This window comes from Pseudophryne corroboree, chromosome 9 (genome assembly GCF_028390025.1).
Source record: "Pseudophryne corroboree isolate aPseCor3 chromosome 9, aPseCor3.hap2, whole genome shotgun sequence".
NCBI lineage: Eukaryota > Metazoa > Chordata > Amphibia > Anura > Myobatrachidae > Pseudophryne > Pseudophryne corroboree.
Window position 1 is genome coordinate 445,656,113 of NC_086452.1, and position 18,176 is coordinate 445,674,288.

Below are 18,176 nucleotides of genomic sequence, written 5' to 3' on the forward strand. Positions count from 1 at the left end.
CCACCGTCATGCTGAGGGCTTTGCAGACCCGGAGGCCTGATCCTGAGAACCTGCAGCAGCGGGTTTTCTGGGTTTACCTCTATTCCCTTTGAAGGTTGTAGAAGAACCCTTGGATTTGCCTTTAAACTTCGCGGTCCGAAAAACCTGCTGAGTTGGACCAGAATAGGTTTTCCAAGCAGGTGCCGCTGCGGAGGGAAGACATGTAGACTTACCCGCTGTAGCCTTGGATATCCACTTATCCAGTTCATCTCCAAACAGAGCCTCACCCGTGAAAGGAAGACTTTCCACGCCTTTTCTGGAATCCGTGTCCGCAGTCCACCGGTGTAGCCATAAGCCCCTGCGTGCTGACACTGCCATGGCAGTGGTGCTTACGTTGAGTAGACCAATTTCTTTGATGGCTTCAACCATAAAGTTAGCAGAATCCTGGATATGCTGCAGGAGTAAAACAACATCATCCCTTGGTAAGGAATCTAAATCATCTATTAGAATACCTGACCATTTAGCAATGGCCCTAGTGATCCATGCACAAAGGCAATAGTGGGTCTCTGGGCCACCCCAGCCGACGTGTATAAAGACTTGAGGGTGGTCTCAATCTTGCGGTCAGCAGCGTCTTTTAAGGAGGCTGCCCCAGGGACCGGTAAGACTATCTTACGTGATAACCTGGATACCGATGCATCCACAATCAGCGGTATTTCCCTTTTCTTCCTATCCTCTGCAGGAAAGGGAAAGGAAGAAATCAATCTCTTAGGGATCTGAAACTTTTTATCAGGGTTAACCCACGCTTCTTCACAGAGGGCATTTAATTCCTTTGAAGCAGGGAAATTAACCAAAGATTTCTTTTTTGTATTAAAATAAGATTCCTCCTCAGCCTCCTCTGACTTGTCAGGGATATATAGGACAGTTCTGACAGCTTCAATGAGGGCCTAAATTCCCTGTGACAGGATGGTATCCCCCCCTCGCATTTACTTCCCCCTCTTCCTGATCTGATGTATCAGGATCCATCTTAGCCTGCATGATTTGGGCCAGGGTACGTTTTTGTGGGCAAATGGCGAGAGCCTGGGGTGCAGGTATGGGAGCTGAATCTCTATGTATCAGGTCATCCATAGACTGCCTCAAGAATTGTGTTTCTTTTTCATTATTAGACAGTTTAGTTGAAATATTTGAAATCATCCCTTTAATGGAAGCCAACCACGGGGTTCAGCCCCACTGGACTGGGAGTGAACACTATCCTGAGTACAGGGTAGTGAGTCCCCAGTGGATGAGAGACATTCAGCTGTACAAGAAACACAGTCCCTGGACATTGTAAAGGGACACACACACAATGGTGAAAACACAGTATATTATGTAGGCAGAGTCTCAGAGAGACACATAGTTCAGAGCCAGCCACACAGCGCCCCTATCAGCAGTAGTAAAACTAAGCTGGGTCGCAATAAACAAGCACCAGTATAGTGTTTATAACAGTTACACTGCTCCCCCCCCTCACTAAGACCCCCTGGTACCACAGTGGAGATTTGTTGTCCTGTCAGAGGAGCTGCGCGTCCCTTGTATTGCTGCCTTGTCAGAGGTGCAGAGGGAAATAGCGCCGGAGAGCCGCTGGATCCGCTCAGTGGGAAGCTCCGCCCCCTAAAATGGTGTGCGGCTTCCCGCACTTTATTCTTTATACTAGCCCTGAGGATTTGTAAGATTGTGCTAACTAGCTGTAAAAACCTCTGTTAGCTGTGTGGCCAGTGTGGGTAAGATGGGTGGCCCAGCACACCCCTCAGGGCAGGACCCGCCGCAGCGTGTGTACGTCTGAGCCTCCCTGGAGCACAGCCTGTAAGTAGAGCTGCGCTCCTACCCTAGTGCCACCATTCCCGCCGGCGACCCGCTTACCGGGGCACCAGCGTTGTACTCACCACTCTTCAGGCACGGTTAGGGGGTGGCGGCTTGCTGCGGGAGGGTACGCTGCACCATGGTGTGGCTTGCGAATAGCTCCCTCAGGAGCTCAGTGTCCTGCCAGCAGAGTAACGGGACCATTAACTCTATAGGAAGTTGGGCCGTTCCCCTCCCTAAGTCCCACGAAGCAGTCAGGCTGGTGCCTAAACAGCCCTGACTGAAAATAACAAACAATAAAAATAAAAGTAGAAAACTCTTCAGGAGCTCTCCAAAGCGTGGCCGGCTCCTCCGGGCACATTTTCTAAACTGAGTCTGGTAGGAGGGGCATAAAGGGAGGAGCCAGTCCACACTATTGGTTTCTTAAAGTGCCAATGGCTCCTAGTGGACCCGTCTATACCCCATGGTACTAATATGGACCCCAGTATCCTCTAGGACGTAAGAGAAATAGTTTGTTTCCTTTTAGGTTTAGTTTCCCTTTAATTTCCTACACTGAGGGTCTTATTCATAGTCAGACGCAAATCAAGTAGCATTTATGTTAGGCACATTTGCAATGTCTGCAGCTGCGGCTCCCTTCCCTTCTCAGACCTGGGTCAGATGCGGCTGGAGTACGACTGGAGCCGTGGATTCACTGTGAGTGCCGAAAATGCAAAAAAAATTGCAGTACAGATTGAAAACACATTACAGCTAGTTGCATACCTCCCAACTTTAGTCTGTGGTGGGTCGGGACAAGCCGCACGCTGTAGGCGAGGCCTCGAGTTAAGGGGGCAGGGCCTAGTGTCGCAACCCCCATTTTTCTCATTTTGGGGGTGGCTGGGCAGCACCCTGCTCCCCTCTGCCCGTGGGATAGTGTCCAATTAGCGGGACTGTCCCGCTGTATTCGGGACAGTTGGGAGGTATGCTAGTGGCCGGATAGTGCATAATAAGCACCTAAGTGGCTTGGAGCATCTGAAATGCATACCTCCCAACATGACCCAATGCTCTGCTTCTGGACTTTCCTCTTAATTTATGATTGCCATCACCTGTTTTGAACAGGTTAATGGATAAGAAAGGTGTTTCCGCACAGGTGAGGGCAATCATAAATGAAGAGAAGAGTCCAGAAGCAGAGCATTCTGTCCCTCCTGGAGAGGGTCATGTTGGGAGGTATGGAAATGCAAAGCAAAAGAAAAGCATATTATTTAAAAATATATGTGCAGGCTTCCCCTTCCCCAAGTGAGTATGAAGAATCATTTGTGCAAAATGAGTGAGCTCTGCAGTTTAAAGCGGCTTTTACAGTTACATCAGATTTCCTGTGTTTGCATAAATGGGCGTGTTTTCATGCAACCAATCAGATTCAGTCATCATCATCAGTCTGAAACTTACACCAGGGCCATACTTGCCTACCTGACCCTCTCCATGAGGGAGAAAATGCTCTGTTCCTGGACTTTCCTGGTAATGTATGATTGCCATCACCTGTGGTGAAACACCTTTCTTATCAATTAACTAGCTCACCACAGGTGATGGCAATCATACATTACCAGGAAAGTCCAGCAACAGAGCATTTTTTCCCTCATGGAGAGGGTCAGGTAGGCAAGTATGACCAGGGCTATAGCACCTACAAGTCCGATTATGCAGTCGCAATTTGCATGTACACACCCACACTACACCTTACTGCACTTTGCCCACATCTGCAGGTCCATGATTTCTGCCCGTATTTGCACATTCATTCCAGTTCTGACTTCTGATCCTTGCCCCCTAATCGTATGCCAAGTGCCATCCACAAAACAAAACAAAAAAAATACTCTGCATGGTTCTGTGCACTGCAAATGGGGGCGTTTGTCCCCTTCAGCAGCAGCTGACCCGGGCCCTCGCCCCTCTAACAAACCCGGGCCCGGGTAATCAGAACCTCTCTTATCGCCCCTGTGCAGGTTTAACATGCAACTGAAAAAACACAAATATTGTGAACAGACATGCATGCGAACTAAAGAATAATACCAGCCAGAAATAGCATTTATATCAGATTCGGAATTAGGCCCAGAAAGAGTATCTTGGCAGCAGATTATATTGCTCACCTTGCACCCTGTATAAGGCAGGTGTGTCTGATCTCTGCCTCTAATCAACAAATAATGATATGTGCCATTGATTGCCTCTGGCTTGTGCATGATGAGGGTAATAAATACCTCTGTGCTTACAGCTGAGGAGAGCCAGCTGCCTGGAAGATCACCGACATAGCTGTGTAACAAAAGTGAGCCAGTGGAGAAGTTGCCCTTGGCAACCAATCAGCTGCCCTGTATACTTTTATAGTATGCAAATTATAAATGTTACCTCAATGATGATTGGTTGCCATGGGCAACTTCTCCACTGGCTCACTTCTCCACTTTTATCACTGCTTAGTACAGAGGTTCTCAAACTCAGTCCTCGGGGGCACACACAGTGCAAGTTATGCAGGTAACCCAGCAGGTGCACAGGTGTATTAATTACTCACTGACACATTTTAAAAGGTCCACAGGTGGAGCTAATTATTTCACTTGCGATTCTGTGAGGAGACCTGCAAAACATGCACTGTGTGTGCCCCCGAAGACCGAGTTTGAGAACCTCTGGCTTAGTACATGTCTTCCATTTAAAGCTCAAACTGAAGCTGGAAGAGGTTAACGAGTACGCTGATAGCACATAATATTATTGGCCGCCTAGTACTATAGAAGTTAATATGTTGTCTAATTTTTAGAAATCATCAGCTAGCTTGGTGCTATACAGTAAGGTGCAAGATTATAAAGCACAAAGTCCCTTTACATGTAAGCACCACAAAGGAAATGATTAGGAGATGAACAGGGCCGTCTGATGCCTACTTCCAGGATCTGGGATTATAAAGACAGTGCTGGGACTGCCTTTGTATAGGTAGGACTGTGATGCTTTTATATCATAGGTTCTCAAACTCGGTCCTCAGGACCCCACACAGTGCATGTTTTGCAGGTCTCCTCACAGAATCACAATTGAAATAATTAGCTCCACCTGTGGACCTCTTAAAATGTGTCAGTGAGTAATTAATACATCTGTGCACATGCTGGGTTACCTTTAATTCTGGACACATATTAATTACACAGGTTCGGTGGCTGATTAAAACCAGGTGGAATGGAGTCTTGAAGTCAGCCAGCCACAGAACCTGTGTAATTAATATGTGTCCAGAATTAAAGGGATGAGGTGTCTATATGTATGGTGCGATAATTTGATCACATCCCTGTGTGCAGACCTTCTCCTATCCAGCTCGGTGCTGCAAGTATAAAATGAGCATGGAGCCGGAGACTTCAGCTGTATTACAGTGTCTGTGGGGTAGGTGCTATCGCTTCTGTATGTAGATGACTGCGCTCAGTCTATTTTAGCTTTACACGAGAACCGATGCACTGATTCCCAGTGTATTGCTCAAACTTACTGACTGCACTGCCAGTTGTGTGAACAGTGAAAGCGCACGGGTTCGTGCTGGGTTCCATTCGGAATTTGTGCACATTCTGTTATAATGTTCTCTTAACTAGCTCCGTGGTGTCCTCCTCGTTTACATTTTGTTTCACAATTATGCCATTAGGGTCAATTATTAACACTGTCAGTAGGTGCACTGTATGCTTAGAAGCCAAAATGTGCATTTGTTTAAAATACTTTTGGGCTTATTTATCAATGAGTAATACATTTCACTGTGAGCATGGCCGGATCCAACTAGGGGCGACAGGGGCGGCCGTCCCGGGGCCCACGCACACTCCTCCTGCATCGCGCCCACCACCAGCACCAAAATCAAAGCATAGCTGTTAACGATTTGCACAGTGCACGGTCGCCGGAGAGCGCCGCCCGCCGAGGTGCTGCTGCAGACTGTAGACATCACAGTCTCGCGGGATTTCACACCGCCGTAGCTGCTGTGTGATGTCCAGGAGCTCCTTGATCAGCTGCGCCGGCTGTGTGCGAGTGATTGGTGCTGGCTAGGACTGGAGCTACTTCTTGTGTGGCACACCGGACACCCCACCACCACCACCACCGCTACCCCCTGTGGTGCAGTAACGGTCTGCAGCATTGAGGTGCCTCTGTATTATAAACATTTCCAATTCACTTCCACATTTTCAATATTATATATTACATACATATACACACACACACACACACACACACACACACACACACACACACACCCAGAGCCAGCGCTAAAAAATATGATGCCCTAGGCAAGATTTTGGCTGGTGCCCCCTAGCACCACCGCTAGTTGCGCCTCTGACCCTGCACCCCTTTCCCAGCACCATCACCCCTCACCCATAGCAGTCCTCATTTTGGTGCTCCTACCCCCTATATTTTAAATAGGAATAATGCTCACATTCAGCGCACAGCCCAAAAAGGTGTGTGTTCTTGCTGGTAAGGGGCATGGCCACACAATAGTGCCCCCAATTCAAATTACACCACAAAGTAGTGCAACTTTATTCACATTATATCATGCGACAGTGTCCCTAATTCACGTTACATCACACAGTAGTATCACTTTACCTTATATACGTTACTCCTCACAGTAGTGCCCCTTATTCATATTACATCACACTGAATTGCCCTTTATTCACATTACACCACACCATATTGCTCTTTATTCTCATTAGACCACACAGTAGTGCCCTTTCTATACATTACGCCACACAATAGAGCACCTTATACACATAATGCCACACATTAGTAGTGCATTTATACACATAATACCACACAGTAATTCCCCTGACACATGACACACATACAGTATTTAATGTCCTTATAAACATAATGCGCCTTACACATTATGCCAACCTTTATTAATGCCCTTATACAATTAATGTCCCTTACACATGTCACACATTATTAATGCCCTTATACGCATGACACACATAGTGCCCCTTACACATTTGCTGCACTACAATTAAAAAATGTATACACATGACACGCATAATGCCCCTTACACATATGCTGAACACTATTGCACAACCAACCCACTCACACACAGCACTCGCATAGCCGCTAACACTGTGACCTCTGCCTCTGTTAGGATACAGATGTGTCCTCATAAATTTTGCCTCAATGCACCATTCCGCAGGAGATGCCTGGCGTGAGTCAGCTGGCAGCTCTGCTAATGTTTTTGATGAAAATGCATCTTATTTACATTGCTATGTGGCTATGATGCACAAGCAGCTTCTGCTGATTGAAGTATGTGGCATATACTGTGATATCTAGCATATACTGTGTGCGATAATGATATGCGGCATATACTGTGTACGGGATCAGTATGAGATACCGCCAGATGGAATCCCGGCGGTCGTAATACCGACACCGGGATCCCGACCGGCACAATCGCCACAGGGGGCACCTCCATGCGGGCACTAATTTATTCTCCCTCTATGGGTGTCGTGGACACCCACATAGGGAGAATATGTCGGGACTGTGACGGTCGGGATCCTGGTGTCGGTATTCCGACCACCGGGATCTTGACCGCATCCCCTGTGTGCGACTGTGGCTGTATCTGCATATGAAATGCTACACCCAGAATATAGGCATGCCGCATATCATTTTAATCAGCAGAAGCTGCTTGTGCCCCTAGGCATACCAAATGCCCTAGACATTTGCCTAGGCCTACAGCTGACTCTCTCTCTCTCTCTCTCTCTCTCTCTCTCTCTCTCTCTCTCTCTCTCTCTATATATATATATATATATATATATATATATATATATATATATATATATATTATATATCCAATGTATGATTGCACTCACATCTTCCAGTTATGCATATGCTGGGGTGTCCACCCGGATACCAAGGCATCCAAATGTAGAGAAAAGATTCAGAGGGGGCACTCTCCAGACTTTTTGTATTTTAACAACTGTTCATTTATTGAAGATTATACTTTACATGATCAGCAATTCCTCAAGCGCTTTCGGCCCAAAGCAAGGGCCTTCCTCAGGAGGTACTGTACATAAATCACCAAATCCACCAACCGTGAACAACGAATCCAAACATCCAGTAGCAACACTGGTCCTGCCTGACTGGCCCTAAATACCCCAATCACTTGAAAATAGCGCCAAAACTGAGTGTGATGTCATCAAAACGAGACACACAACTATATCCACAATATATTACCCAGTGAAAAAGCAACAACAGTGTAAACTCACCCCCATCACTAGACACAGGAGATTAAGCTTATGTCCGCTGAGCCTGGAGCATTGAGAGACGCCACCACAGCATATCGTGCACCGCCGGGTCCCGGGATCGACCACTTCCGGTCCGTGGAACGCACCTGTCACACGGCCGGAAGTGTCCATCTGGAACGCAAACAGGAAGTCAAAAACCTGTTTAGCCGGACGCTCTCAAGCTACATTAGAATAGGGTATATTGTCAACCCACTTAAAATAACTAGAGTTTATTCATCTTGTATTAAGCCATATTATAGCGTCTATTAGTGATAAAGTGCATATAACATGCACCCGCGGGGTACTAGAGCCAGGCAGAGCAGTATAGAGGATTCCCATAACAAAAAACACACAACATATCAATGGCAGCAAAAATACATTTTGGCCAGATCCCCAAGGCACAGCAATAAAACAGATACCGCTATTATTGATTATTACATACCACCCATTACTGGGGTGATCATCCACAATATAAAGCTCAATTCTATATGTTATACTATACCCAGGGAATCAGGCCAAATATGCATTATTAATGTTAAACAGTTTTTTTATATTTATATATATCTATGTATAGGATGCGTAAAAAAAGTACATTAAAAAACGTGCATCGGGCAAATACAAGAACTATATGTAGAGTCTAGCGTAGAAATATGTTAAGCGGGTTTGACTCGTTCAGGCCATTAGGTGTTACGGAACCTAATCTGTGTATCCATCTTGCTTCTAATTTTCTCAGAAGGAGTGAGCGATCTCCTCCTCTAGTGGGGATGGGGACCCAATCAATGATTCTGCACTTTAAAGATGCCACTTGATGTCCTTCCTTCAGGAAATGTTGGGCCACCGGTTTGTCGGTACTGCCTGTTTGCAGCGCTTGATGAATTGAGCTGCGGTGGTTAGCCATTCGCTCTCTGAATGAACAGGTGGTCATTCCCACATATGGCAGTCCACATGGGCATAATAGCATATAGACGACGTGGTCCATCCGACAGTGTAGTCGGTAACGGATGGTGATTGGTTTTCCACTCAGTGGATGTGGAAACTTATCTCCGATCAGCATTGAGCGGCATGTCACACAGCCCAAGCATTTGACACAGCCTTTTCTTGTTTTATGCAACCAATTCTTTGCCGAGCCATCCGTCTGTCTCGTAGGGTGCATCAACAGTTGTTTCAAATTTCGGCCACGTCTAAACGCTAGCATGGGTGGATGTTCCAATGATTTCTTGAATTTCGGATCTGAATTCAAGATGGGCCAGTGTTTCCTTAGTGATGTTCTAATGGCTGGCGACTTGGAATCAAATTGTGTGACATATATCATCCGCTGTTCTTTAGTCGGTTTGACTTCACCAATTCGTGATCGTGCTCTTTCCAGACATTTGCTGATGGTGTCTTTGCTGTACCCCCTCTGAATAAACCGAGCCTTCATCTCTACAATCTGCTCTTCAGCAATCATTGGGTTCGTGTTGTTTCTCAGGACACGCATAAATTGTGATATTGGAAGGCTTGATCTCAAAGCTGGCGGGTGATTACTTGTGGCGTGCAGAATCGTGTTACGGTCCGTCTCTTTTCTGAATAGCGTGGTCTCCAGTTTAGTTCCGGCCCGAAATATAGTCAAGTCCAAAAAATTAACAGATTTCTTGTCTGAATGTCCCGTAAAGCGCACAGTGGAGTCCAGGTTATTCAGGTACTCCAACATCTCATTAAACTCCAGTTCAGTACCGTCCCATAGCAAAAAAACATCGTCTATGAACCGCCTATAATAAACAATCTTATTGCTATATTTAGGCATAATGTTTATCGTTTCATACTCATGCATAAATATACCTGCATAAATAGGCGCCACATTCGAACCCATGGCTGTCCCTGAGCATTGCATATAGTACTCTCCTTGGTACATAAAGTGATTGTTAGTTAGAATCATCTCTAAAAATGCCAGAATACAGTCAATAGGAATGGTACAGAAATCAGTAGATACAAGTAGGTTCCTTACTGCCTCTAGGCCTAGCCTATGGGGAATGATCGTATATAGTGACGATACATCTAGTGTTGCAAGCAACACATCCTCTTTAATGTCCCCCAGGTCCAAAATCCTGTCTAAAAAATCACCGGTATCTCTAAGATAGCTTGGTATATGTGGTATTAATTCTTGGAGAAAGCCATCCATAAATATGGCTAAAGGTTGTAAGAGAGACCCCCTGGCAGAGATGATGGGTCTGCCAGGGGGGTTGACCAAAGACTTATGGACCTTGGGAAGCGTATAAAGCATGGGGCAGATCGGAAAGTCTACCTTTAAATAGGTCGCCATTTGTTCAGTCAGCCAGCCCATGCTGACTGATCTGTCAATTAATGTATCAACCTTTCTTTTCACCAAAGGCATAGGATTGTGCATACATTTAGAATAAGTTTCAGGATCCGCAAGTTGGCGCCTGACCTCAGAATCATAGCTATCAAGGTTCTGAATCACCACGGCACCGCCTTTATCAGCTTTACGGGACATTCAGACAAGAAATCTGTTAATTTTTTGGACTTGACTATATTTCGGGCCGGAACTAAACTGGAGACCACGCTATTCAGAAAAGAGACGGACCGTAACACGATTCTGCACGCCACAAGTAATCACCCGCCAGCTTTGAGATCAAGCCTTCCAATATCACAATTTATGCGTGTCCTGAGAAACAACACGAACCCAATGATTGCTGAAGAGCAGATTGTAGAGATGAAGGCTCGGTTTATTCAGAGGGGGTACAGCAAAGACACCATCAGCAAATGTCTGGAAAGAGCACGATCACGAATTGGTGAAGTCAAACCGACTAAAGAACAGCGGATGATATATGTCACACAATTTGATTCCAAGTCGCCAGCCATTAGAACATCACTAAGGAAACACTGGCCCATCTTGAATTCAGATCCGAAATTCAAGAAATCATTGGAACATCCACCCATGCTAGCGTTTAGACGTGGCCGAAATTTGAAACAACTGTTGATGCACCCTACGAGACAGACGGATGGCTCGGCAAAGAATTGGTTGCATAAAACAAGAAAAGGCTGTGTCAAATGCTTGGGCTGTGTGACATATGCCGCTCAATGCTGATCGGAGATAAGTTTCCACATCCACTGAGTGGAAAACCAATCACCATCCGTTACCGACTACACTGTCGGATGGACCACGTCGTCTATATGCTATTATGCCCATGTGGACTGCCATATGTGGGAATGACCACCTGTTCATTCAGAGAGCGAATGGCTAACCACCGCAGCTCAATTCATCAAGCGCTGCAAACAGGCAGTACCGACAAACCGGTGGCCCAACATTTCCTGAAGGAAGGACATCAAGTGGCATCTTTAAAGTGCAGAATCATTGATTGGGTCCCCATCCCCACTAGAGGAGGAGATCGCTCACTCCTTCTGAGAAAATTAGAAGCAAGATGGATACACAGATTAGGTTCCGTAACACCTAATGGCCTGAACGAGTCAAACCCGCTTAACATATTTCTACGCTAGACTCTACATATAGTTCTTGTATTTGCCCGATGCACGTTTTTTAATGTACTTTTTTTACGCATCCTATACATAGATATATATAAATATAAAAAAACTGTTTAACATTAATAATGCATATTTGGCCTGATTCCCTGGGTATAGTATAACATATAGAATTGAGCTTTATATTGTGGATGATCACCCCAGTAATGGGTGGTATGTAATAATCAATAATAGCGGTATCTGTTTTATTGCTGTGCCTTGGGGATCTGGCCAAAATGTATTTTTGCTGCCATTGATATGTTGTGTGTTTTTTGTTATGGGAATCCTCTATACTGCTCTGCCTGGCTCTAGTACCCCGCGGGTGCATGTTATATGCACTTTATCACTAATAGACGCTATAATATGGCTTAATACAAGATGAATAAACTCTAGTTATTTTAAGTGGGTTGACAATATACCCTATTCTAATGTAGCTTGAGAGCGTCCGGCTAAACAGGTTTTTGACTTCCTGTTTGCGTTCCAGATGGACACTTCCGGCCGTGTGACAGGTGCGTTCCACGGACCGGAAGTGGTCGATCCCGGGACCCGGCGGTGCACGATATGCTGTGGTGGCGTCTCTCAATGCTCCAGGCTCAGCGGACATAAGCTTAATCTCCTGTGTCTAGTGATGGGGGTGAGTTTACACTGTTGTTGCTTTTTCACTGGGTAATATATTGTGGATATAGTTGTGTGTCTCGTTTTGATGACATCACACTCAGTTTTGGCGCTATTTTCAAGTGATTGGGGTATTTAGGGCCAGTCAGGCAGGACCAGTGTTGCTACTGGATGTTTGGATTCGTTGTTCACGGTTGGTGGATTTGGTGATTTATGTACAGTACCTCCTGAGGAAGGCCCTTGCTTTGGGCCGAAAGCGCTTGAGGAATTGCTGATCATGTAAAGTATAATCTTCAATAAATGAACAGTTGTTAAAATACAAAAAGTCTGGAGAGTGCCCCCTCTGAATCTTTTCTCTATATATATAATATATATATATATATTTCTTCAAGGAAGATTAATCATAGTGTTGATGTGTGACTGAAATGAATTGATACCAACACAACCATTGTCTGTATGAAACATCATTTATTGTCATCTTGGACAAATTGTGATACAGCTTCTTTTACTGTATTTTATAAAATAAAAAAGCCTTTTTCTAATGATTGTTTTATTGAAAACTTTTACATACCAAAGAACATCATTAGCTCCCTGGGGAAACCTTTTCCTTACTGTTCATAATTAGTATACCCCGTCTAACAGGGGGTATTTTCCCTAAGGTGTAGCTCTATATACTATTAGCGCGAGAAAGGTCTTAAATTTCTCTTACAAATATATATATATATATATATATATATATATATATCAATGTTAGGACCGGCACTCCTCCTGGTGGTCTAAACTGCTCCGGTGCCTCCAGAACACGTTTGGTATACTGAAGCAAATAAACTGCGGCACTCAGAGGCTTGATGCAAACAAGCTGCTTATCCTTGACAAAGGGGTGTGCCAACCCCGAAACGTTGGAGCACATGTGATATTTTTAATACATCACGCTGTTTGCATCAAGCCTCTGAGTGCCGCAGTTTATTTGCTTCAGTATATATATATATATATATATATATATATATATATATATATATATATATATACATACAGGTTGAGTATCCCTTATCCAAAATGCTTGGGACCAGAGGTATTTTGGATATGGGATTTTTCCGTATTTTGGAATAATTGCATACCATAATGAGATATCATGGCGATGGGACCTAAATCTAAGCACAGAATGCATTTATCTCTCATATACACCTTATACACACAGCCTGAAGGTCATTTTAGCCAATATTTTTAATAACTTTGAGCATTAAGCAAAGTGTGTCTACATTCACACAATTCATTTATGTTTCATATACACCTTATACCACACAGCCTGAAGGTCATTTAATACAATATTATTAATAACTTTGTGCATTGAACAAATTTTGTGTACATTGAGCCATCAGAAAACAAAGATTTCACTATCTCGCTCTCACTCAAAAAGTTCCGTATTTCGGAATATTTGGATATGGGATACTCAACCTGTGTGTGTGTGTGTGTGTGTGTATATATATATATATATATATATATATATATATATATATATATATATATATATAAATGGAGGTGGTGTTCGGCACTCTGTACTTGAAGGCTGAAAGCTGCTCCGGTGCCCTGCCAGCTGAAGTCAGTATAAGGCAGGAAAAAACGGCTGGCACTCAGAGACTTGCAAAAACGACTCAGACTAAGTGGTTAAATGCCAACGTTTCAGGGGATAACCCTTTTATCAAGACAACCAGATAGTACAATGTAATAAAATTTATAGCTTACTAAGCTATAAATTTTATTACATTGTACTATCTGGTTGTCTTGATAAAAGGGTTATCCCCTGAAACGTTGGCATTTAACCACTTAGTCTGAGTCGTTTTTGCAAGTCTCTGAGTGCCAGCCGTTTTTTCCTGCCTTATATATATATATATATATATATATATATATATATATATATATATATAAAGAATTTACTTACCGATAATTCTATTTCTCGTAGTCCGTAGTGGATGCTGGGGACTCCGTAAGGACCATGGGGAATAGCGGCTCCGCAGGAGACTGGGCACAAAAGTAAAGCTTTAGAACTACCTGGTGTGCACTGGCTCCTCCCCCTATGACCCTCCTCCAAGCCTCAGTTAGGATACTGTGCCCGGACGAGCGTACACAATAAGGAAGGATTTTGAATCCCGGGTAAGACTCATACCAGCCACACCAATCACACCATATAACTTGTGATCTAAACTCAGTTAACAGCATGATAACAGAGGAGCCTCTAGAAAAGATGGCTCACTACAGCAATAACCCGATTTTTTTGGTAACAATAACTATGTACCAGTATTGCAGACAATCCGCACTTGGGATGGGCGCCCAGCATCCACTACGGACTACGAGAAATAGAATTATCGGTAAGTAAATTCTTATTTTCTCTGACGTCCTAGTGGATGCTGGGGACTCCGTAAGGACCATGGGGATTATACCAAAGCTCCCAAACGGGCGGGAGAGTGCGGATGACTCTGCAGCACCAAATGAGAGAACTCCAGGTCCTCCTCAGCCAGGGTATCAAATTTGTAGAATTTTACAAACGTATTTGCTCCTGACCAAGTAGCTGCTCGGCAAAGTTGTAAAGCTGAGACCCCTCGGGCAGCCGCCCAAGATGAGCCCACCTTCCTTGTGGAATGGGCTTTTACAGATTTTGGCTGTGGCAGGCCTGCCACAGAATGTGCAAGCTGAATTGTACTACAAATCCAACGAGCAATAGTCTGCTTAGAAGCAGGAGCACCCAGCTTGTTGGGTGCATACAGAATAAACAACGAGTCAGATTTTCTGACTCCAGCCGTCCTGGAAACCTATATTTCCAGGGCCCTGACAACGTCTAGCAACTTGGAGTCCTCCAAGTCCCTAGTAGCCGCAGGCACCACAATAGGTTGATTCAGGTGAAACGCTGAAAACCACCTTAGGGAGAAACTGAGGACAAGTCCTCAATTCCGCCCTGTCCGAATGGAAAATCAGATGAGGGCTTTTACAGGATAAAGCCGCCAATTCTGACATGCACCTGGCCCAGGCCAGGGCCAACAGCATGACCACTTTCCGTGTGAGATATTTTAACTCCACATATTTAAGTGGTTCAAACCAATGTGACTTTTGGAACCCAAAAACTACATTTAGATCCCAAGGTGCCACTGGAGGCACAAAAGGAGGCTGTATATACAGTACCCCTTTCACAAACGTCTGAACTTCAGGGACTGAAGCTAGTTCTTTTTGGAAGAAAATTGACAGGGCCGAAATTTGAACCTTAATGGACCCCCATTTCAGGCCCATAGACACTCCTGTTTGCAGGAAATGTAGGAATCGACCTAGTTGAAAATTCCTCCGTCGGGGCCTTACTGGCCTCGCACCACGCAACATATTTTCGCCAAATGCGGTGATAATGTTTTGCGGTTATATCTTTCCTGGCTTTGATCAGGATAGGAATGACTTCATCCGGAATGCCTTTCTCCTTCAGGATCCGGCGTTCAACCGCCATGCCGTCAAACGCAGCCGCGGTAAGTCTTGGAACAGACAGGGTCCTTGCTGGAGCAGGTCCCTTCTTAGAGGTAGAGGCCACGGATCCTCCGTGAGCATCTCTTGAAGTTCCGGTTACCAAGTCCTTCTTGGCCAATCCGGAGCCACGAATATAGTGCTTACTCCTCTCCATCTTATAATTCTCAGTACCTTGGGTATGAGAGGCAGAGGAGGGAACACATACACTGACTGGTACACCCACTGTGTTACCAGAGCGTCTACAGCTATTGCCTGAGGGTCCCTTGACCTGGCGCAATACTTGTCGAGTTTTATAAACATGTGGAAGACTTCTGGGTGAAGTCCCCACTCTCCCGGGTGGAGGTCGTGTCTGCTGAGGAAGTCTGCTTCCCAGTTGTCCACTCCCGGAATGAATACTGCTGACAGTGCTATCACATGATTTTCCGCCCAGCGAAGAATCCTTGCAGCTTCTGCCTTGCCCTCCTGCTTCTTGTGTCACCCTGTCTGTTTACGTGGGTGACTGCCGTGATGTTGTCCGAATGGATCAACTCCGGGTGACCTTGAAGCAGAGGTCTTGCTGAGCTTAGAGCATTGTAAATCGCCCTTAGCTTCAGGATATTTATGTGAAGTGATGTCTCCAGGCTTGACCATAAGCTCTGGAAATTCCTTCCCTGTGTGACTGCTCCCCAGCCTCGCAGGCTGGCATCGAATCTGTGGCCATCTAGAAGATGAGCACTCTGCAACCACCACAGGAGAGACACCCTTGTGCTTGGTGACGGGGTTATCCGCTGATGCATCTGAAGATGCGACCCGGACCATTTGTCCAGCAGGTCCCACTGGAAAGTTCTTGCGTGGAATCTGCCGAATGGGATTGCTTCGTAGGAAGCCACCATTTTTCCCAGAACCCTTTCATTGATGTACTGAGACTTGGCTCGGTTATAGGAGGTTCCCGACTAGCTCGGATAACTCCCTGACTTTCTCCTCCGGGAGAAACACCTTTTTCTGGACTGTGTCCAGGATCATCCCTAGGAACAGAGGACGAGTCGTCGGAATCAGCTGCGATTTTGGAATATTGAGAATCCAATCGTGCTGCCGCAACACTACCTGAGATAGTGCTACACCGACCTCCAACTGTTCCCTGGATCTTACCCTTATCAGGGAATCGTCCAAGTAAGGGATAACTAAAATTCCCTTCCTTCGAAGGAGTATCATCATTTCGGCCATTACCTTGGTAAAGACCCGGGGTGCCGTGGACTATCCATACGGCAGCGTCTGAAACTGATAGTGACAGTTCTGTACCACAAACCTGAGGTACCCTTGGTGAGAAGGGTAAATTGGGACATGAAGGTAAGCATCCTTGATGTCCCGAGACATCATGTAGTCCCCTTCTTCCAGGTTCGCAATCACTGCTCTGAGTGACTCAATCTTGAATTTGAACCTCCGTATGTAAGTGTTCAAGATTTTAGATTTAGAATCGGTCTCACCGAGCCGTCCGGCTTCGGTACCACAACAGTGTGGAATAATACCCCGTTCCCTGTTGCAGGAGGGGTACCTTGATTATCACCTGCTGGGAATACAGCTTGTGAATGGCTTCCAAAACTGCCTCCCTGTCAGAGGGAGACATCGGTAAAGCCGACTTTAGGAAACGGCGAGGGGGAGACGTCTCGAATTCCAATTTGTACCCCTGAGATATCACCTGAAGGATCCAGGGGTCTAATTGCGAGTGAGCCCACTGCGCGCTGAAATTCATTGAGACGGGCCCCCACCGTGCCTGATTCTGCTTGTAAAGCCCCAGCGTCATACTGAGGGCTTGGCAGAGGCGGGAGAGGGCTTCTGTTCCTGGGAACTGGCTGATTTCTGCAGCCTTTTTCCTCTCCCTCTGTCACGGGGCAGAAATGAGGAACCTTTTGCCCGCTTGCCCATGAAAGGACTGCGCCTGATAATACGGCGTCTTCTTATGTTGAGAGGCGACCTGGGGTACAAACGTGGATTTCCCAGCTGTTGCCGTGGCCACCAGGTCTGAAAGACCAACCCCAAATAACTCCTCCCCTTAATAAGGCAATACTTCCAAATGCCGTTTGGAATCCGCATCACCTGACCACTGACGTGTCCATAACCCTCTACTGGCAGAAATGGACAACGCATTTAGACTTGATGCCAGTCGGCAAATATTCCGCTGTGCATCACGCATATATAGAAATGCATCTTTTAAATGCTCTATAGGCAATAATATACTGTCCCTATCTAGGGTATCAATATTTTCAGTCAGGGAATCCGACCACGCCAACCCAGCACTGCACATCCAGACTGAGGCGATTGCTGGTCGCAGTATAACACCAGTATGTGTGTAAATACATTTTAGGATACCCTCCTGCTTTCTATCAGCAGGATCCTTAAGGGCGGCCATCTCAGGAGAGGGTAGAGCCCTTGTTCTTACAAGCGTGTGAGCGCTTTATCCACCCTAGGGGGTGTTTCCCAACGCACCCTAACCTCTGGCGGGAAAGGATATAATGCCAATAACATTCTAGAAATGATCAGTTG

At 45.5% G+C, this 18,176-nt stretch overlaps 1 protein-coding gene across 3 annotated transcripts in view; it reads left to right on the top strand.

Moving 5' to 3' along the window:
* Positions 1–2,942: 2,942 nt before the first annotated feature.
* The window catches only part of LOC134958491 (solute carrier family 26 member 6-like), a 183,077-nt gene continuing 167,843 nt past the window's right edge, over positions 2,943–18,176 (top strand). The window contains exon 1 of one of the 3 annotated variants that reach the window (XM_063941152.1): positions 2,943–3,015. In XM_063941152.1, coding sequence (XP_063797222.1) covers positions 2,955–3,015 — 61 coding nt within the window. In that variant the 5' untranslated portion in view covers positions 2,943–2,954. Of the gene's footprint in view, positions 3,085–5,017; positions 5,179–18,176 lie in introns of those variants that run through there. The other 2 variants (XM_063941151.1, XM_063941153.1) reach the window with 2 other exon arrangements.